The sequence below is a fragment of the Paramisgurnus dabryanus genome, chromosome 18 (genome assembly GCF_030506205.2).
Source record: "Paramisgurnus dabryanus chromosome 18, PD_genome_1.1, whole genome shotgun sequence".
Taxonomy (NCBI): domain Eukaryota; kingdom Metazoa; phylum Chordata; class Actinopteri; order Cypriniformes; family Cobitidae; genus Paramisgurnus; species Paramisgurnus dabryanus.
In genome coordinates, this window is record NC_133354.1 from 15224601 (window position 1) to 15237769 (window position 13169).

General features: G+C 36.7%; 3 protein-coding genes across 5 annotated transcripts in view; 1 reads left to right on the forward strand and 2 right to left on the reverse strand.

Annotated features, from left to right (window-relative positions):
* The window catches only part of myo5b (myosin VB), a 53761-nt gene extending 50456 nt beyond the window's left edge, over positions 1 to 3305 (reverse strand). For 2 of the 3 annotated variants that reach the window (XM_065286883.1, XM_065286886.1), the window contains exon 1: positions 3140 to 3305. In XM_065286883.1, coding sequence (XP_065142955.1) covers positions 3140 to 3166 — 27 coding nt within the window. In that variant the 5' untranslated portion in view covers positions 3167 to 3305. Of the gene's footprint in view, positions 1 to 1415; positions 1885 to 3139 lie in introns of those variants that run through there. The other variant, XM_065286885.2, reaches the window with a different exon arrangement.
* A 127-nt stretch (positions 3306 to 3432) lies between these two features.
* cfap53 (cilia and flagella associated protein 53) lies at positions 3433 to 8004 on the reverse strand. Its single transcript, XM_065286887.1, has 8 exons — positions 7784 to 8004; positions 7161 to 7390; positions 6906 to 7079; positions 6480 to 6783; positions 6129 to 6347; positions 5705 to 5921; positions 4387 to 4489; positions 3433 to 4301 (listed from the first exon to the last, which is right to left on the reverse strand). Exons 1-8 carry the CDS (start codon positions 7853 to 7855, stop codon positions 4058 to 4060), a joined length of 1563 nt encoding a protein of 520 aa, XP_065142959.1. The 5' UTR covers positions 7856 to 8004; the 3' UTR covers positions 3433 to 4057.
* Positions 8005 to 8593: 589 nt separating this feature from the next.
* Positions 8594 to 13107, forward strand: chek1 (checkpoint kinase 1). The gene is made up of 13 exons (XM_065287782.2): positions 8594 to 8747; positions 9024 to 9091; positions 9170 to 9393; positions 9517 to 9581; positions 9668 to 9737; positions 10104 to 10292; positions 10387 to 10491; positions 11232 to 11327; positions 11412 to 11499; positions 11621 to 11786; positions 11962 to 12093; positions 12195 to 12296; positions 12379 to 13107. Exons 2-13 carry the CDS (start codon positions 9027 to 9029, stop codon positions 12469 to 12471), a joined length of 1395 nt encoding a protein of 464 aa, XP_065143854.1. The 5' UTR covers positions 8594 to 8747; positions 9024 to 9026; the 3' UTR covers positions 12472 to 13107.
* The last annotated feature ends 62 nt before the right edge of the window (positions 13108 to 13169 follow it).

The following is a 13169-nucleotide window of genomic DNA, read 5'->3' on the forward strand; positions in this document are numbered from 1 at the left end:
GCATAAGGGATCCCATCTAGCGAAACAATCGTTACTTTCACCAAAATAAAAAATATGTACTTTTAAACCACAATTTCTCGTCTTGCACTAGCCGTGTGAAGCGCCAGCGTGACCTTACGCATTACATGATCCTGTCATAAAAAGGTCATGAGTTACATATGTGAAATACACACTTGCGAACAATTATAAACCCTAAACTGACAAAAAGACATTAATTAGTATCATTTCGCATTGGAATGGTCCTCTTTCTCCACACTTGTAAATACTTGAGCATAGTTTTGCTGGTGCGTCACAAAGCTATTGCAAGATGAGAAGTTGTGGTTTATTAAAGTCTACTAAATTGAGAAAAATCCTGGAATGTTCTCCCCCCAAAAACTTAATTTTTTCTTGACTGAAATAAACATCTTGGATGACATGGGGGTGAGTAAACTATCAGGATTTTTTAATGAAAGTGGAGTATTCCTTTAAACGGAAAATAAAGTTTTTACAAACCCATTTTAACAAGGATAGAGCTTTGACCAACCACACCCCTGCTTGCTTTGACCAATGGCCTACACTGGAAAAATGTCATCAATAACACGTGGTTAAGATGACATCATCGGATGGGTATAATTTTTTATGATCATTGTGCAAATGTGTTACACAAAAGGTCATAAGGAAGATACATGAGCAAATAATACAACCATAGATGTCAGAAAAAGCCAAAAGTGTCCACCCTTATGGTGAATCTAATAATGACTAGAAAAACTGAGTCACCTGAGGCATTAGTATGAGACGGTAAATAGTAAAAAGTCACTCCCTAGTCAATTTTAAAAGAAATGTCTTTAGTATCAATAGACAATAGATGCAGTAGTTATTCTTTATCTCCAATATTGATTAGACACGCGTAAAACAGATAAACTTCAGGCGAAGGTGCATCCACCTGTCACAACCACACGCTGCCAGTGTCAAAATTTAGTGAGCTGCCTACCTAGAGAACACTTTTTGTATACTGAAAGACGCATCCGCTGGCGACAAAGTGCTGTCTAGGTAGGGAGCGCGTTAAATATCGAGACACTATCAACACCGAAACTACCTGCTTGCTCACTGCAGACCGAAACCAGCAGAAACACACACACCTGTATACGACACTTCCCTAGGTTTTATAGGAAGTAAAAGGCAGTTGAGCAGAACTGCTTGGCTAATAGTTGAATATTTAGTTTTATGATATATCAGAGTAATAAACGGACTTTAAGTTAGACATGCATATACGCCAAGATTTAAAGTCTCTGCTTCGAAAGACAGACGGTGTTTGGTTTCGTTTACTTCACCTCACGGAATAAAATAATTACAAAACCACTGTCCATCTGTAAAACCTTACATTTACCTATCAACATTTGGTTAATGGTGAAATAAAACTATTGAAAGAAACTCACCTTTGAATAGAGCTCTGTCACAGACATGATCCCAAATACAACAGCTCTGACCTAAACTAACGTTAGTCACATCAGCACACTTGGTTCAATATTTCCGATTGAACACGATGATATTCCCATTAAGTTTTATAATCCAGGTTTCTTATGTCCTGTCACACTCCATGTCGTCCTCTTGTGCTAGTTTGTACTTTTGAACTCCCTCTGATGGCTAATGTTAGCGCGCTAGCCGCGCCCGCTCGCGGCAGGTGTATTTGCCCATAATTGAAGTTGAGCTGAAATAACGCCGTTCACTCACACACCTTTTCCTCCTCTACATAAAAGCAAGCTAAATCAGAAATCAGTAGAATTTCCACTGAATTCTATAGTCTGGAGAAAATATTCATTTAAAAGTATGCAATTGTCAACATGCAAGAAAGAAGTTGCTGCCCTCCCTTCTTCCCGTCTCCATGGACTCTGTTGATCATGCCGTGTCTGACTGACATGACCGCAGTGGTAGAGTTTCATGGATCGGCGAGCGAGCTTCAGTGTTGTGCAGGGCGACTCCCTTTGGCGAATTACAGTATTGCAATCATATTAAATAAAGCCTTGACGCATCTTCCACAGAAAATAGACATGATCATTGATTCATACAATAATTAATAAATAAATACATTTGCCCCTTCATTTGATTCATATAACGTGTTTCAAACGCAAAAGGTAAACATGGACTGTAATCAGGCATATACACTGCAACAATATAAGATTTTTGTATATAAACCGCGTTAAGAAAATTTTTATGAGGATTTTTTTAAAGCTTTTTGTTGGAAAATAATTAAATTAACCTAATTCTTAACAAAAAAATCTAAGCAATTTTCTCATATAATAGATGCAAATTATACTGTACAAATGTAAATAACATTAAAAATCAATTCTATAATTTTATTTATACTACGGGTCGGTTGAATTCTTGAATCTGATTGGCTGATGACGTTCTGAGGTGTGCAATTATTTTCTTCGCGTCGTGGCCGCATCACCACCTCGTGTGTGCATTATTTTTCTAATAATTCAATCGTCAATTATTCCTTACATGATAAAAAATGTGAGAGTGGAAGTTTATTTTTTTAAGATGGATAATAATAATGATAATTTGCCACAGAAAACAAATTGACCTTTTGCCTCAATGCAATTATTGAGATATAGCTTCCTGCATGACAGCTAGCTACAATCTCCCTTATTTCACAAACTGAAGGTGTTAAATAAATAATATCTTATTTTTCAATTGGCCCTACCTATTAAAAACATGATTTCGCCCAGATGACGCTGCTCTTAACTGACTATTATGCTCTTTTCATTGTGATCATTGGCCTTATGTTTTTAAATTAAATTCCTAAAAGCAGAAACTACTCTAAACTAAATTTTGTGCACTACATAATATTTTTACATCATTAATCAAAGAGTGAAGGCTGAACAATAAGGGTTTTCACTCTTATCCACAAGGTGCTGAGTGTACACAAGCTATGTAAGCTGCAATATTGAGTGGAAGTCAAATTCAAAACAAGAACAAAAAATGTCAAAAACATGTGACTATCTTAAGATTTTCAAAAAAAGTGACAATGTTTAACAAAACACGTTCATGGTTAGCTTTCTGTTTTAGATTGTTCACCACAAGCTGTTGGCCACACATATCTAATGCATACAGGAAGTTGAATGAAAGACCATTGGGGGATAATATATCAGTGTCTTACCTTGACATAAAGCTCAGATTCACGCATTTTCCTCTCTCAAAAAATCATGCCAGTATCCAAAAACAAAACGATTACCAAAGTTCGGTACTATTTCGGTTATTTCATATTCCTCATGCTATTTTCAAGAGTACTTTCTGAATAGTGTATGAAGCCAGGAACCAGCTTGGCTAAAAGTTAAACCTGTCTGAACAGCTGAAAGAAAGGGCAAAATAGAGACAGTAATGACATCAGACCAATTGCTTCACGCCCATACCACTCCTAGGTCAGGTATTGGGTGTTGACTAACTATTTGCCACCATGCTTTTGTGGAATCTGCCACACATGCATTGTCATATGTTGTCCACTTATGTCACTAATCATTTAACTCAGTAGCTTACTGGTTTAAACCCTTTGCTTGCAAAATCATTACGTAAAGCAGTGCAGTCATTGTTTCACAACCATATGATCCTGGCATGGAATTGTGTACATTTCCTATAGCAACCATAGACAGTTTCACAGAGTTGCTTTTAGAGGCGGAAATGTGCTACTTGTATTCATGGAGGTGCCAAAAGATCCCACTATTCACATTCGATTCAGTAAGGTTAATGGTTGTCTTAAAATAATTAACATGCAAACAGGTTAGTCCAGTCAGACTTGTATTCAATCCTAAATACAATCTTTCACATGAGGACAGTTTTTTTGCTTAAAGATATTACAAGTAGGAAAACTTGTGCATGGTGATGTTCCATTTGTTGCAAAATGTTCCAAAAAGTTGCCTAACTTTATAAATGATGTGAAGTTACAACGCTAATCTACACAAATAATTGCGATAAGCTAGAATACACTATGGACATAGTAATTCAGAAATTAAAGTATGTCGTGTAACTGTAAATATAATTATTAACTACTATACTGTGAATACAATTGACAGAGTTGTTTTTATGGCAATTGTCCACCAAAGCTGGAATAGGGTCGTTCTCGTCTCCTGAAGGGGTGAACTGCTGTGGTGTTAGATACGGGCCTTGATAAGATTTCCTGAATTTTCTTATTGTACTGCTCCTGGTACATTAGACCCTTCTGGTACTCTAGATCTTTTTCAGCCTGTTCTGCTTCACGAAGATGCTGGCGATGCAACATCTGAGCTAAGAGGTCAGCCTGATACTCCTGACTGGCCTCTCTTAGACTGGAAATAGATTAAATGACACATTCGGTTTCTATTGTTTTCAATGTGTTGTTGAATTTAACAGCTTTGATAGATAGAAACTCACCGAGTCTTTTCTTCTTCATCCAGCAATTTGTTCTCTTCAATGATTTGGTCAAGCTCCTCTCTCTCTTTGACAAGCTCAGCCTGTTTCTGCATGTTCTTATTTACTAAAAAGTACATACACAGTATGTTTAAAATCACTCAACTTCAGAATAATATTCTAAAATATGTATTTTCGCTTTGTATGTTTTCTATATAAATATTTACTTATATTAACAGTCCTAACACCACGCAATGTTAGTTTTGTACTAAAGCTGCCCAAAACGATCAGTATTTGTGATTACAAAAATTATTTATATATGTTTTTGTAATGGTAAATCCATCGGTATGTGTAAGCTATTTGGTCACAGTAGTATTTCTAATGCTAAAATATAATTATTGTTGTTATCCATACATTTTTTAATTTCCAGTTTTACAAAAACAGCAGAAATATAGGTAATCATGAAAACACTTGCAAGGCCTGAAAGAGATCAAGCCTCAGTCAAGTAAGAAAAAGTAACGCAAAAGTAATGTAAGCATTACTTCCCATGAAAAGTAACTAAGTAACGCAATTAGTTACTTTTTTTGGGAGTAACTTAATATTGTAATGCATTACTTTTAAAAGCAACTTTCCCAACAATGCGTCAAAAACTCTCTGAAAGGGAAAGAGTCCGCATTAAAGCTTTTCACAATGCTAGATGGTTTTTGACACAAATAGACCGGTGGTCTTATACATTTGTTATATACTGTAAATAAAATAAATATATTATATATTCCTTATTGTTTGTGATTTGTGAAACCTAAATCTTTCCCCCCAAATAAGCTCACAACAAAAATTAAAAAGTAAGGGGCAGTTTCCCTGCCAGGGCTTACCCTAGTCCCAGACGAAAATGCATGTTTGAGCTGCCTTAATTAAAAAAAAAAACCTTGCGCTGGCATATCTTAAAATATATGAGTGCCATTGTTTTGTTTCAAGATGCAAACCAGTAATGATTTTTGTAAGGTGTGTTTGTAAAAATATCCTAATATAACTGAGGTATATACACAATTTGTCACATAATATTTTCATATTTTATATAGTTCTTATATAGTTTATATAGTATATAGTTTACTTTATTTATCTAATTCCTTTTGGTTTTATTTGTTTTAATTTCCTTATCCCAATTGCATTCCTTTTTTTCTATTATGCTTGAATACCGCATTGTTGTAAAAAGCTATAAAATACTTTGTATGTATGTGCATGTGACAAATAAAATGTGATTTGATAAGGACTAGTCCTTTATCTGAACCCTGTCTGGAAAACTGCCCCTAAAAGTCATGTGTATGATGGCTGATCTCCCTACATTTCTCCTGGATCTGTAAGCGGCGAGTGTCCATGACATCCTTCATGAGTCGATCTCTTGCTGTCTTTTCCAGACGCCACTGCTTCTCTCTGCGGGCCCAGGCCTGCTGGAGCTCTGACTCAATCAGGTGCTCCATCTCAACCTCCTGACGCTTCTGCTCCTCCAGCTGCTCTTTCAGGTACTGCCTGTATCTGCGCTGCTCCTCTCCACGTTCCAGCTGTTCAGAACAACATCTCAGGATTTGCACATACCATTTTCTATTTTCTGATCCCCCTCACATACTGTTTAAAATTTCTTACGATCATATTTTGAATTAAAGGAGAATCAAGCAGTTTCTACTACTCTACAAACTTCCCTCTTGCTATTAAATAATGTATATGTATAAATATTTGAAGTAATGGTCAAATTCTCTGCTGGTTCTTACCTTCTTGAGAACCTCCTCCTGCTTTTCATCTTTTTCCTCAGTCAATAGTTGCTCCAAGATGCTCATGTCTAAGGCCAGCTCTTCCTGCTGCTCTCTTGCCAGCCTCTTCATCTTCAACCGAAGTGAATGATCCAGCTGTTTCTTTCGTTTTGCTTGGTCCAGGAGCTTCTGCCGGTGCTCCCTGTCTTCTTCCAGACGGAGCATCTCCCTTTGGTCTCGCTAAGTACCACAGGATTTAAATCAATTAATACTGCAGCTTAAATAGCTTAAAACAACAAGGATGATAATAATAATCTTACTTTGACTCAGTTTGATTTAACTAATCAGTGGATTGAATGATCTATACTGTACCAGTAACTCTGCCTCTTCTTCCTTCAATTGTTTAGCCCGAATTCTCTGTTGTTCAGCCGTTTCCATCTGTGCCTGCAAGAACGCCACCTGCTGAAGGTTGTTGTGTCTTTGACGTTGAAGCTCTTGGTTTTCACGCTCTTCTTTAGCCAGCCGGTCACTCTCCCATAATTTATCAAAAAGTCTGTCTTCGTCTTGTTGCATCTGTTGTGCTTCCCGCCGGGTACGAATCTGAGCGGCGCGTTCAGTGCAGACCTCATCTTGCCTCCGCTGCATCTCCACGGAACGCAGCTCCTCACTCTGCTCTCTGAAACACAGCAAGATAAGTCATTTATGTAGTACAGTCTCTCTTTAGACAAATATGGTCACCAGCAAACAATATATGCTGAGATTTGTCAGGGACCAGCATAGGAACATCTTAGGTTCTACCTGAAGAGCTGGTCGAGTTTATCAGCAACAACTTTCTCTCTCTCGCTCTCTCTTTTCTCTCGCAGTGTTTTGGCTCTTTCACGCATTTTAGCCTGCCTCTCCACCACCGTCTCTTTTCTTGTCTCGATCTCATTTAAGAGATCTTGCTCCTCAGATTCTAGCAGCTCACGAAGCCTGTGGGAGAATGAAATACAGAAAGATGAAAGTAATAAGAATTTTATTTTTTTAAATAATGCATAGCTTTTCCTTTCAAACCTTTCTCTCCTTTCGTCAATGGTCATCTGGTACTGCTCCATTGCTTCCTGTAGTCGTCTATCAATAGTGGCTGACACCATTCGGCGCTGTGTGTTTCTTTCCCATTGCAATTTAACATCACAGGAGCTTTGGTCCCTGGTGAAGTCCATCACCTCATTTCGGGCTGCCTCCTGTTTCCTTCTCTCCAGAATCAGGTAGTCTGTGGGTCTGGATGAAGCATTTTTTGCTCTCTAAAATGTACAAATGAATATTAAAAGTCTGTAAAGCTAAATATTAAAACAAACTAAATGAAAACAATGTGTGGGCGCATACTGCAATAATTTATGCTCTCTTTCCCAGGTGAAAAATAAAAAGATTTTTTCTTTACATTAATGTTTAGATGAATAAAGCATATTATTAATTAAGACTTTTTATTAATATATGAGTTAAATATCAATAATTCAGAAAATATTAATTATATTATTAGTAATAATAATTCTATTTTACAGAAAATAAATTGAAAGAAAACGTTTTATTACGTAGTATTTAAAAAATACTATACTATAAAAACTATTCGTGATAAACCTACAGCAGAAGTAAAACAGAATATCTAGCTGTGTGAATAAGTAGCCTAATAAACTTACCACTGCCACTGAATGTGGCGTAGGCCCAGTAATTTCCCGACATTGCGTTCTGTGTCGATGAGATGTCAACATGTTAAAAAAATTATTGATCAATATTAAAACGTTACTTTCTTAGGCACGAGCCAGACTCTTTGGACTTGTCCAGCTGTGTTTGCGAAACTGAAGTGATGTTGCCATAACAACGTTAGGCGACCAACTGGAAGTTTTTTCTGAGCTTCAGTAGCCTATATGTGGCCGTTCTCAACCCGAAGGCTGCACCCTCCAGAGGTCGCATTTCCAGGCTGCATACGTGTGTCTTATTTCAGAATATTAACAATGATAAAGTTGACTATTATTCTTAGTTAAGTGTAAATTATTGTTATATGCTTATGACTTGCGAGTACAACGCTCAGTTAATTTAATAAACCAGGCTTGATGACGTATGCAGCCTGCATATGCGACCTTCGCAGGCTGCAGCCTTGGGAAACGGCCCAAGTGATGATTTTTATCCTGTCAGTGTGCTTGAATATGCTTAAGAGACATTTATATGCCACCAGAGACAAAGTTAAGTTATCGTAGACTCTTGATATTATTTGTCTGATTACCGTGTTTGAGAGAATTAATTTATTTACCTTGTATTATTTATAACATAATAAGCTATTTACACTGATAGGACTGACGTCGAAAATAGTGACAGTTAAGTAGAACCCCATAAAAGTACAACTGATATCTAACGGTAATAAAATAGATTAAATGTATATTTTATCGGTCTTTATCAGCTTTGCAGGACTTTTATTTTGAAATCTATCTTACCCACGCTGCCCTCTTCCGGTGATGTCAAGCCTCCAGAACGCGCCAAAGTTTGGATTCTGAGCTTGTGTTTTGTTGTAGATTTTTGCTTGTAGCAGGTTTTTACCATTATACCCGTGGCTGAGCACATAAACCATCTATTTTACATGGGACAGCTATAGCCCTGACTGACAAGGTGTGTTTATTTTCTAAAAACTAAAATTAAAGCGTTATTGACTAACTCGTCTAGCTTTGACGTTTTACCGTCAGGAGTTGTTTATCTATTGCTATATGTACAAAATGTTCAATACACTCTTTATTTACGTAAAACATACGTGTACTATGTAAGTAGTCAATCAACTTTTTTTATTATAATAGACGATTTTGCAAGACATTTTTGCTAGTGTATGGTGTGAACTTGAAGCTTATGTGTCTCTTGCTTTTAAAGACATTTAAAGACATCTTTTCACAGATCATGGCTGTGCCTTTTGTTAAAGACTGGGATTTGGTACAGACACTTGGAGAAGGGGCATATGGAGAGTAAGTGTCCAGACGGACCTCTCTTTATTTTTCCGATCATTTGCACACTTTAAAAATATGTTGAAACTCAAATTTTAGGGTTCGACTTCTGGTCAACAAGAAGACTGAAGAGGCTGTAGCAGTGAAAGTTGTAGATATGGCCAAAGCCAAAGATTGCATAGAGAATGTGAAGAAAGAGGTGTGCATATGCAAGATGCTGTCACACCCCAACATAGTACGTTTCTTCGGGCACAGGAGTGAGGGTACAACACAGTATATCTTTCTAGAGTACTGTAGTGGAGGGGAGCTCTTCGACCGAATCGGTAAGCTCCATGCAGGATGTTATTTAGTTAGCCTTTTATACTGTACATCTGTTGGTTTGTACATACTTGTATTTATTAAATATTAAAATAGCTTAAATTGTCATTTGTCTGATTTTTCAACAGAGCCAGATGTAGGGATGCCAGAAAAGGAGGCACACAGATTTTTTCAGCAGTTAATAGCTGGTGTGGTAAGTGACACATGTCTGTGATGTGTTATGCATATTTTAATCAACATACATTACTTGATCTAAAAGAAGATCTTTTTCACATGCAGGAATATCTTCACAGTCTTGGGATCACACATCGTGACATAAAACCTGAAAATATTCTTCTTGATGATAAAGGTACATCTAAATGGTTGTTTGGTAAACCTTATTTTGAAATGGATTTTTCATTCAGTGGTGTTGTGAGCGATGACATGAAACACAAGTATAAAAACCCATAAAATGTTTAAAAGAAAAGTATTTTATCTTGTAACTAACACCACTAAATCAATTTCTTTGCTTATGTTTTAACAAGTGTTTGTGTGCTGTTAAATTATGTAGTAAACATTTTTTAAAGTAAAAAAAATATTTTGAAGATGTGCTACATGACTAATGAATATATAGTCAGAGCTAAAGGGGGAATTGTCATGATAACAATGTCCAAAGTTATATTCACAAATATAAAAAATGTAATCAATTTCAATATACAATCTTCTGTTTTGTCAGATAACCTGAAGATTTCTGATTTTGGCTTGGCTACAATGTTCCGGCATCGTGGCAGGGAGCGTTTGTTGAACCGTCTGTGTGGCACCCTACCATATGTTGCCCCTGAGCTAATGTCACGCTCAGCGTTTCATGCCGAACCTGCAGACAACTGGGCATGTGGCATTGTGCTCACAGCAATGTTAGCTGGAGGTAAGGCAGTATTTCCTTGTGTGTGTCCGTCAGAAACTGCATTATTATATCCTTGATGTTGAGCTCCTGGCTATTGTTCTGACTTGTTTCAAAGAGTTACCATGGGACCAGCCGAGTGAAAACTGTCAGGAGTATTTGGATTGGCTGGAGAAGAAGCTCTACCTAACACCCTGGAAGAAAATTGATGCTGTGCCCCTTAGTAAGTCTAGGTTATAACATTCATACTCTACATTTTTTGTGGGGTTTTTTGTCCCTTTATTGTGCTGTTTCTGTTATTTGGTGTTAGAGATTTAAACAATGAATAAAACATCTCCATGGGATGGTTTCCCGAACAGGAATTAGCTTAAGCCAGCCCTAGGCTTTAGTTTAATTAGGAAATATAACTAGTTTTAACAAATATGCCTTACTAAAAACAGCTGTACATTTTGAGGCAAAACAAAAGGCACTGATGTATTTTAAGATATGTCAGTGCAAGTTGTTTTTGCATTTATTTTAAAACTAGTCTAATCCCTGTCTGGAAAAGCACCCCTAAGTAGTACATGAAAGGAGTGACTTGAGTCATATTTATGGACCGGGAAAATGTAACACCTGTGGCCGGTTGCATAAACCTTTAAGACTAGTCTTAAAAATTAGTCATGAATTTTTTTATTCAAAACTGATTATAACTGTTTTAAGTATGTTGCATAGAAAGGTAGATTGGTCTAATTTAAATCCAAATAATACGTCTGATTAGCCCTAACTAATTGCTAGTTAGTCAGACTCATTCTTAAGACACAGTCCTAACGTCACGGCTATGTTTATGCAACTGACCACTGTATGGCAGTGTACTTGTACTTTTGCAAATGCATAACAATGTCATGGCAACCATCATCATCACCCTAGCATGGTGGTGGTGGTTTTTATATAGTTTGTTGCTAATGTGTTTATTTGTTTTGTTAGGTCTACTATCAAAGATGTTACTACATAATCCAGAAGAAAGGATCACTATCCCTGAAATAAAGAAACACCGTTGGTTTAGCAGAAGTTTTAAGTCAGGTATTTATAATTCATAACTCCTTTCTGGTATTATTCTGAGATTATAAATTAGTGTTAACCTGACCCACTGTAATGAAATTTCAGTCACAGGAGTCAAACGCCATAGTGAAACCCCAGTAAGCAAGATGTCACGAACTGACTCTGAACTCTCACCGATGACACGAAAAAATAGGTCGGTATCCCAACTTAAGCCGTGTAACAGCCGTTTAGTATTAAGAGAAACTGTGTTCAGTATTGTTTGCTGTATTGGCGCTTTAAAAAGCTTATTATTCACCAACTCCGTGTTTTCTCAGTAATGACAGGGCACAGATCTCCAGTTCTCAGCCTGAGCCACAGGCAATGTGGGAAGAAAAAGAGGTTTCGGTGCACTCAGATGTCAGTGTAAGCTTCTCCCAGCCTGCCTGCCTTGATCACATGTTGATAGCCAGTCAGATGCTCGGCACGCCAGGTGCCAGTCAGGTAAAGTTATAATCTGTCCTTTATATAAAGCAATATATACTATTGGCATAATATTATAATGCCAGTGATGATACTGTTGCATTTAGACATTTGTATTATTTCTTTATGTAGTAGTCACTATTTTCTGTTTCAAATGGCTCAATTGAACTATAAGTTATATAAATGTAACCCCCAGGGCCCATGGCAGCGTTTGGTGAGGAGAATGACCAGATTCTTCACCACTGTAAAGGCAGAACCATCTTGCATTGCTCTTCGTGATGCCTGTATAGCTATGGGTCACACGTGGAAACAGAGCTGCACCAATCAGGTAATCTTTAGGTGAAATGACTAGTTGTACCATTAGAGCTTGAAACCAATTTTAATGCACTGGTCTTGTTATTGTCTCCATTTATTTATTTGAATTCATAGGCCACAGTGTCCACTATGGATCGGCGCAATAATAAACTGATCTTCATAGTGCACTTCTTGGAAATGGAGGAACGCATTCTAGTAGATTTCCGTCTGTCAAAGGTATAGACCTGAATTAATACCGATTTGAATAGTAAAGTCTTTAAAAGACCTGTCTTCTCAAAACTCTTCTTTTATGTTTTAGGGAGACGGTTTGGAATTCAAGAGAATTTTCCTGAAGCTGAAACAAAAACTGTCTGACATTATAAGTAACCAAAAAGTTTTACCTTTGATTTGATACATATCAGCAGTTTGACTATATACTTTCACACATGCACACATTTAGTTCTTAATGATTGTTGTTCGTGTTTAGTTATACATGTTGTCTGCATCTTTTCTGTAAATGAAGGAGGAGGAGGTTAGTTCATCTGTTCATTAGTGTTCTGTTACTGTGAAGAGAAGGGTTGAGGCATTTCTGCTAATACCTAAAAGATTTGAGGTTCTACAATTTAAAAAACAATACATGGAAATTTAAATATGTAATTTAATAAGTGTTTGGGTGGGTTAACTTTCTTTAGATCTTCTTATGATCATTGTGTTCAGTGGAACATAAAACTTACCTTCTTATGTCAATATAATTCCCAGAGATTAGGAGTTAATTCATTTTATTAAAAGTACAGAGTTGAGAAATTGTGCTTACATTTACCCAAAAGTGTTTTAGTGCATTTCAACCCATGTTAACAAGATTTAATTGACTGATAACGTACAAATAAAAGTAAATTCAAACAGTTCTTCAGTATATTTTTGCACTGATGTATAAATATTTTAAACTGTGATTTGTTACCGAGCAGTTAGGAGAACAGGCCATGTCTCGTCACCGTACAAAAAAGTTGGTTCAACATGAAAAAAAATTAACTGGCTGCCTTAAAATAAAATTTGAGTTAATTCAACTTAAAAATATTAGTTGAGAACAATTCTTGCACACTTTTTTTTTAG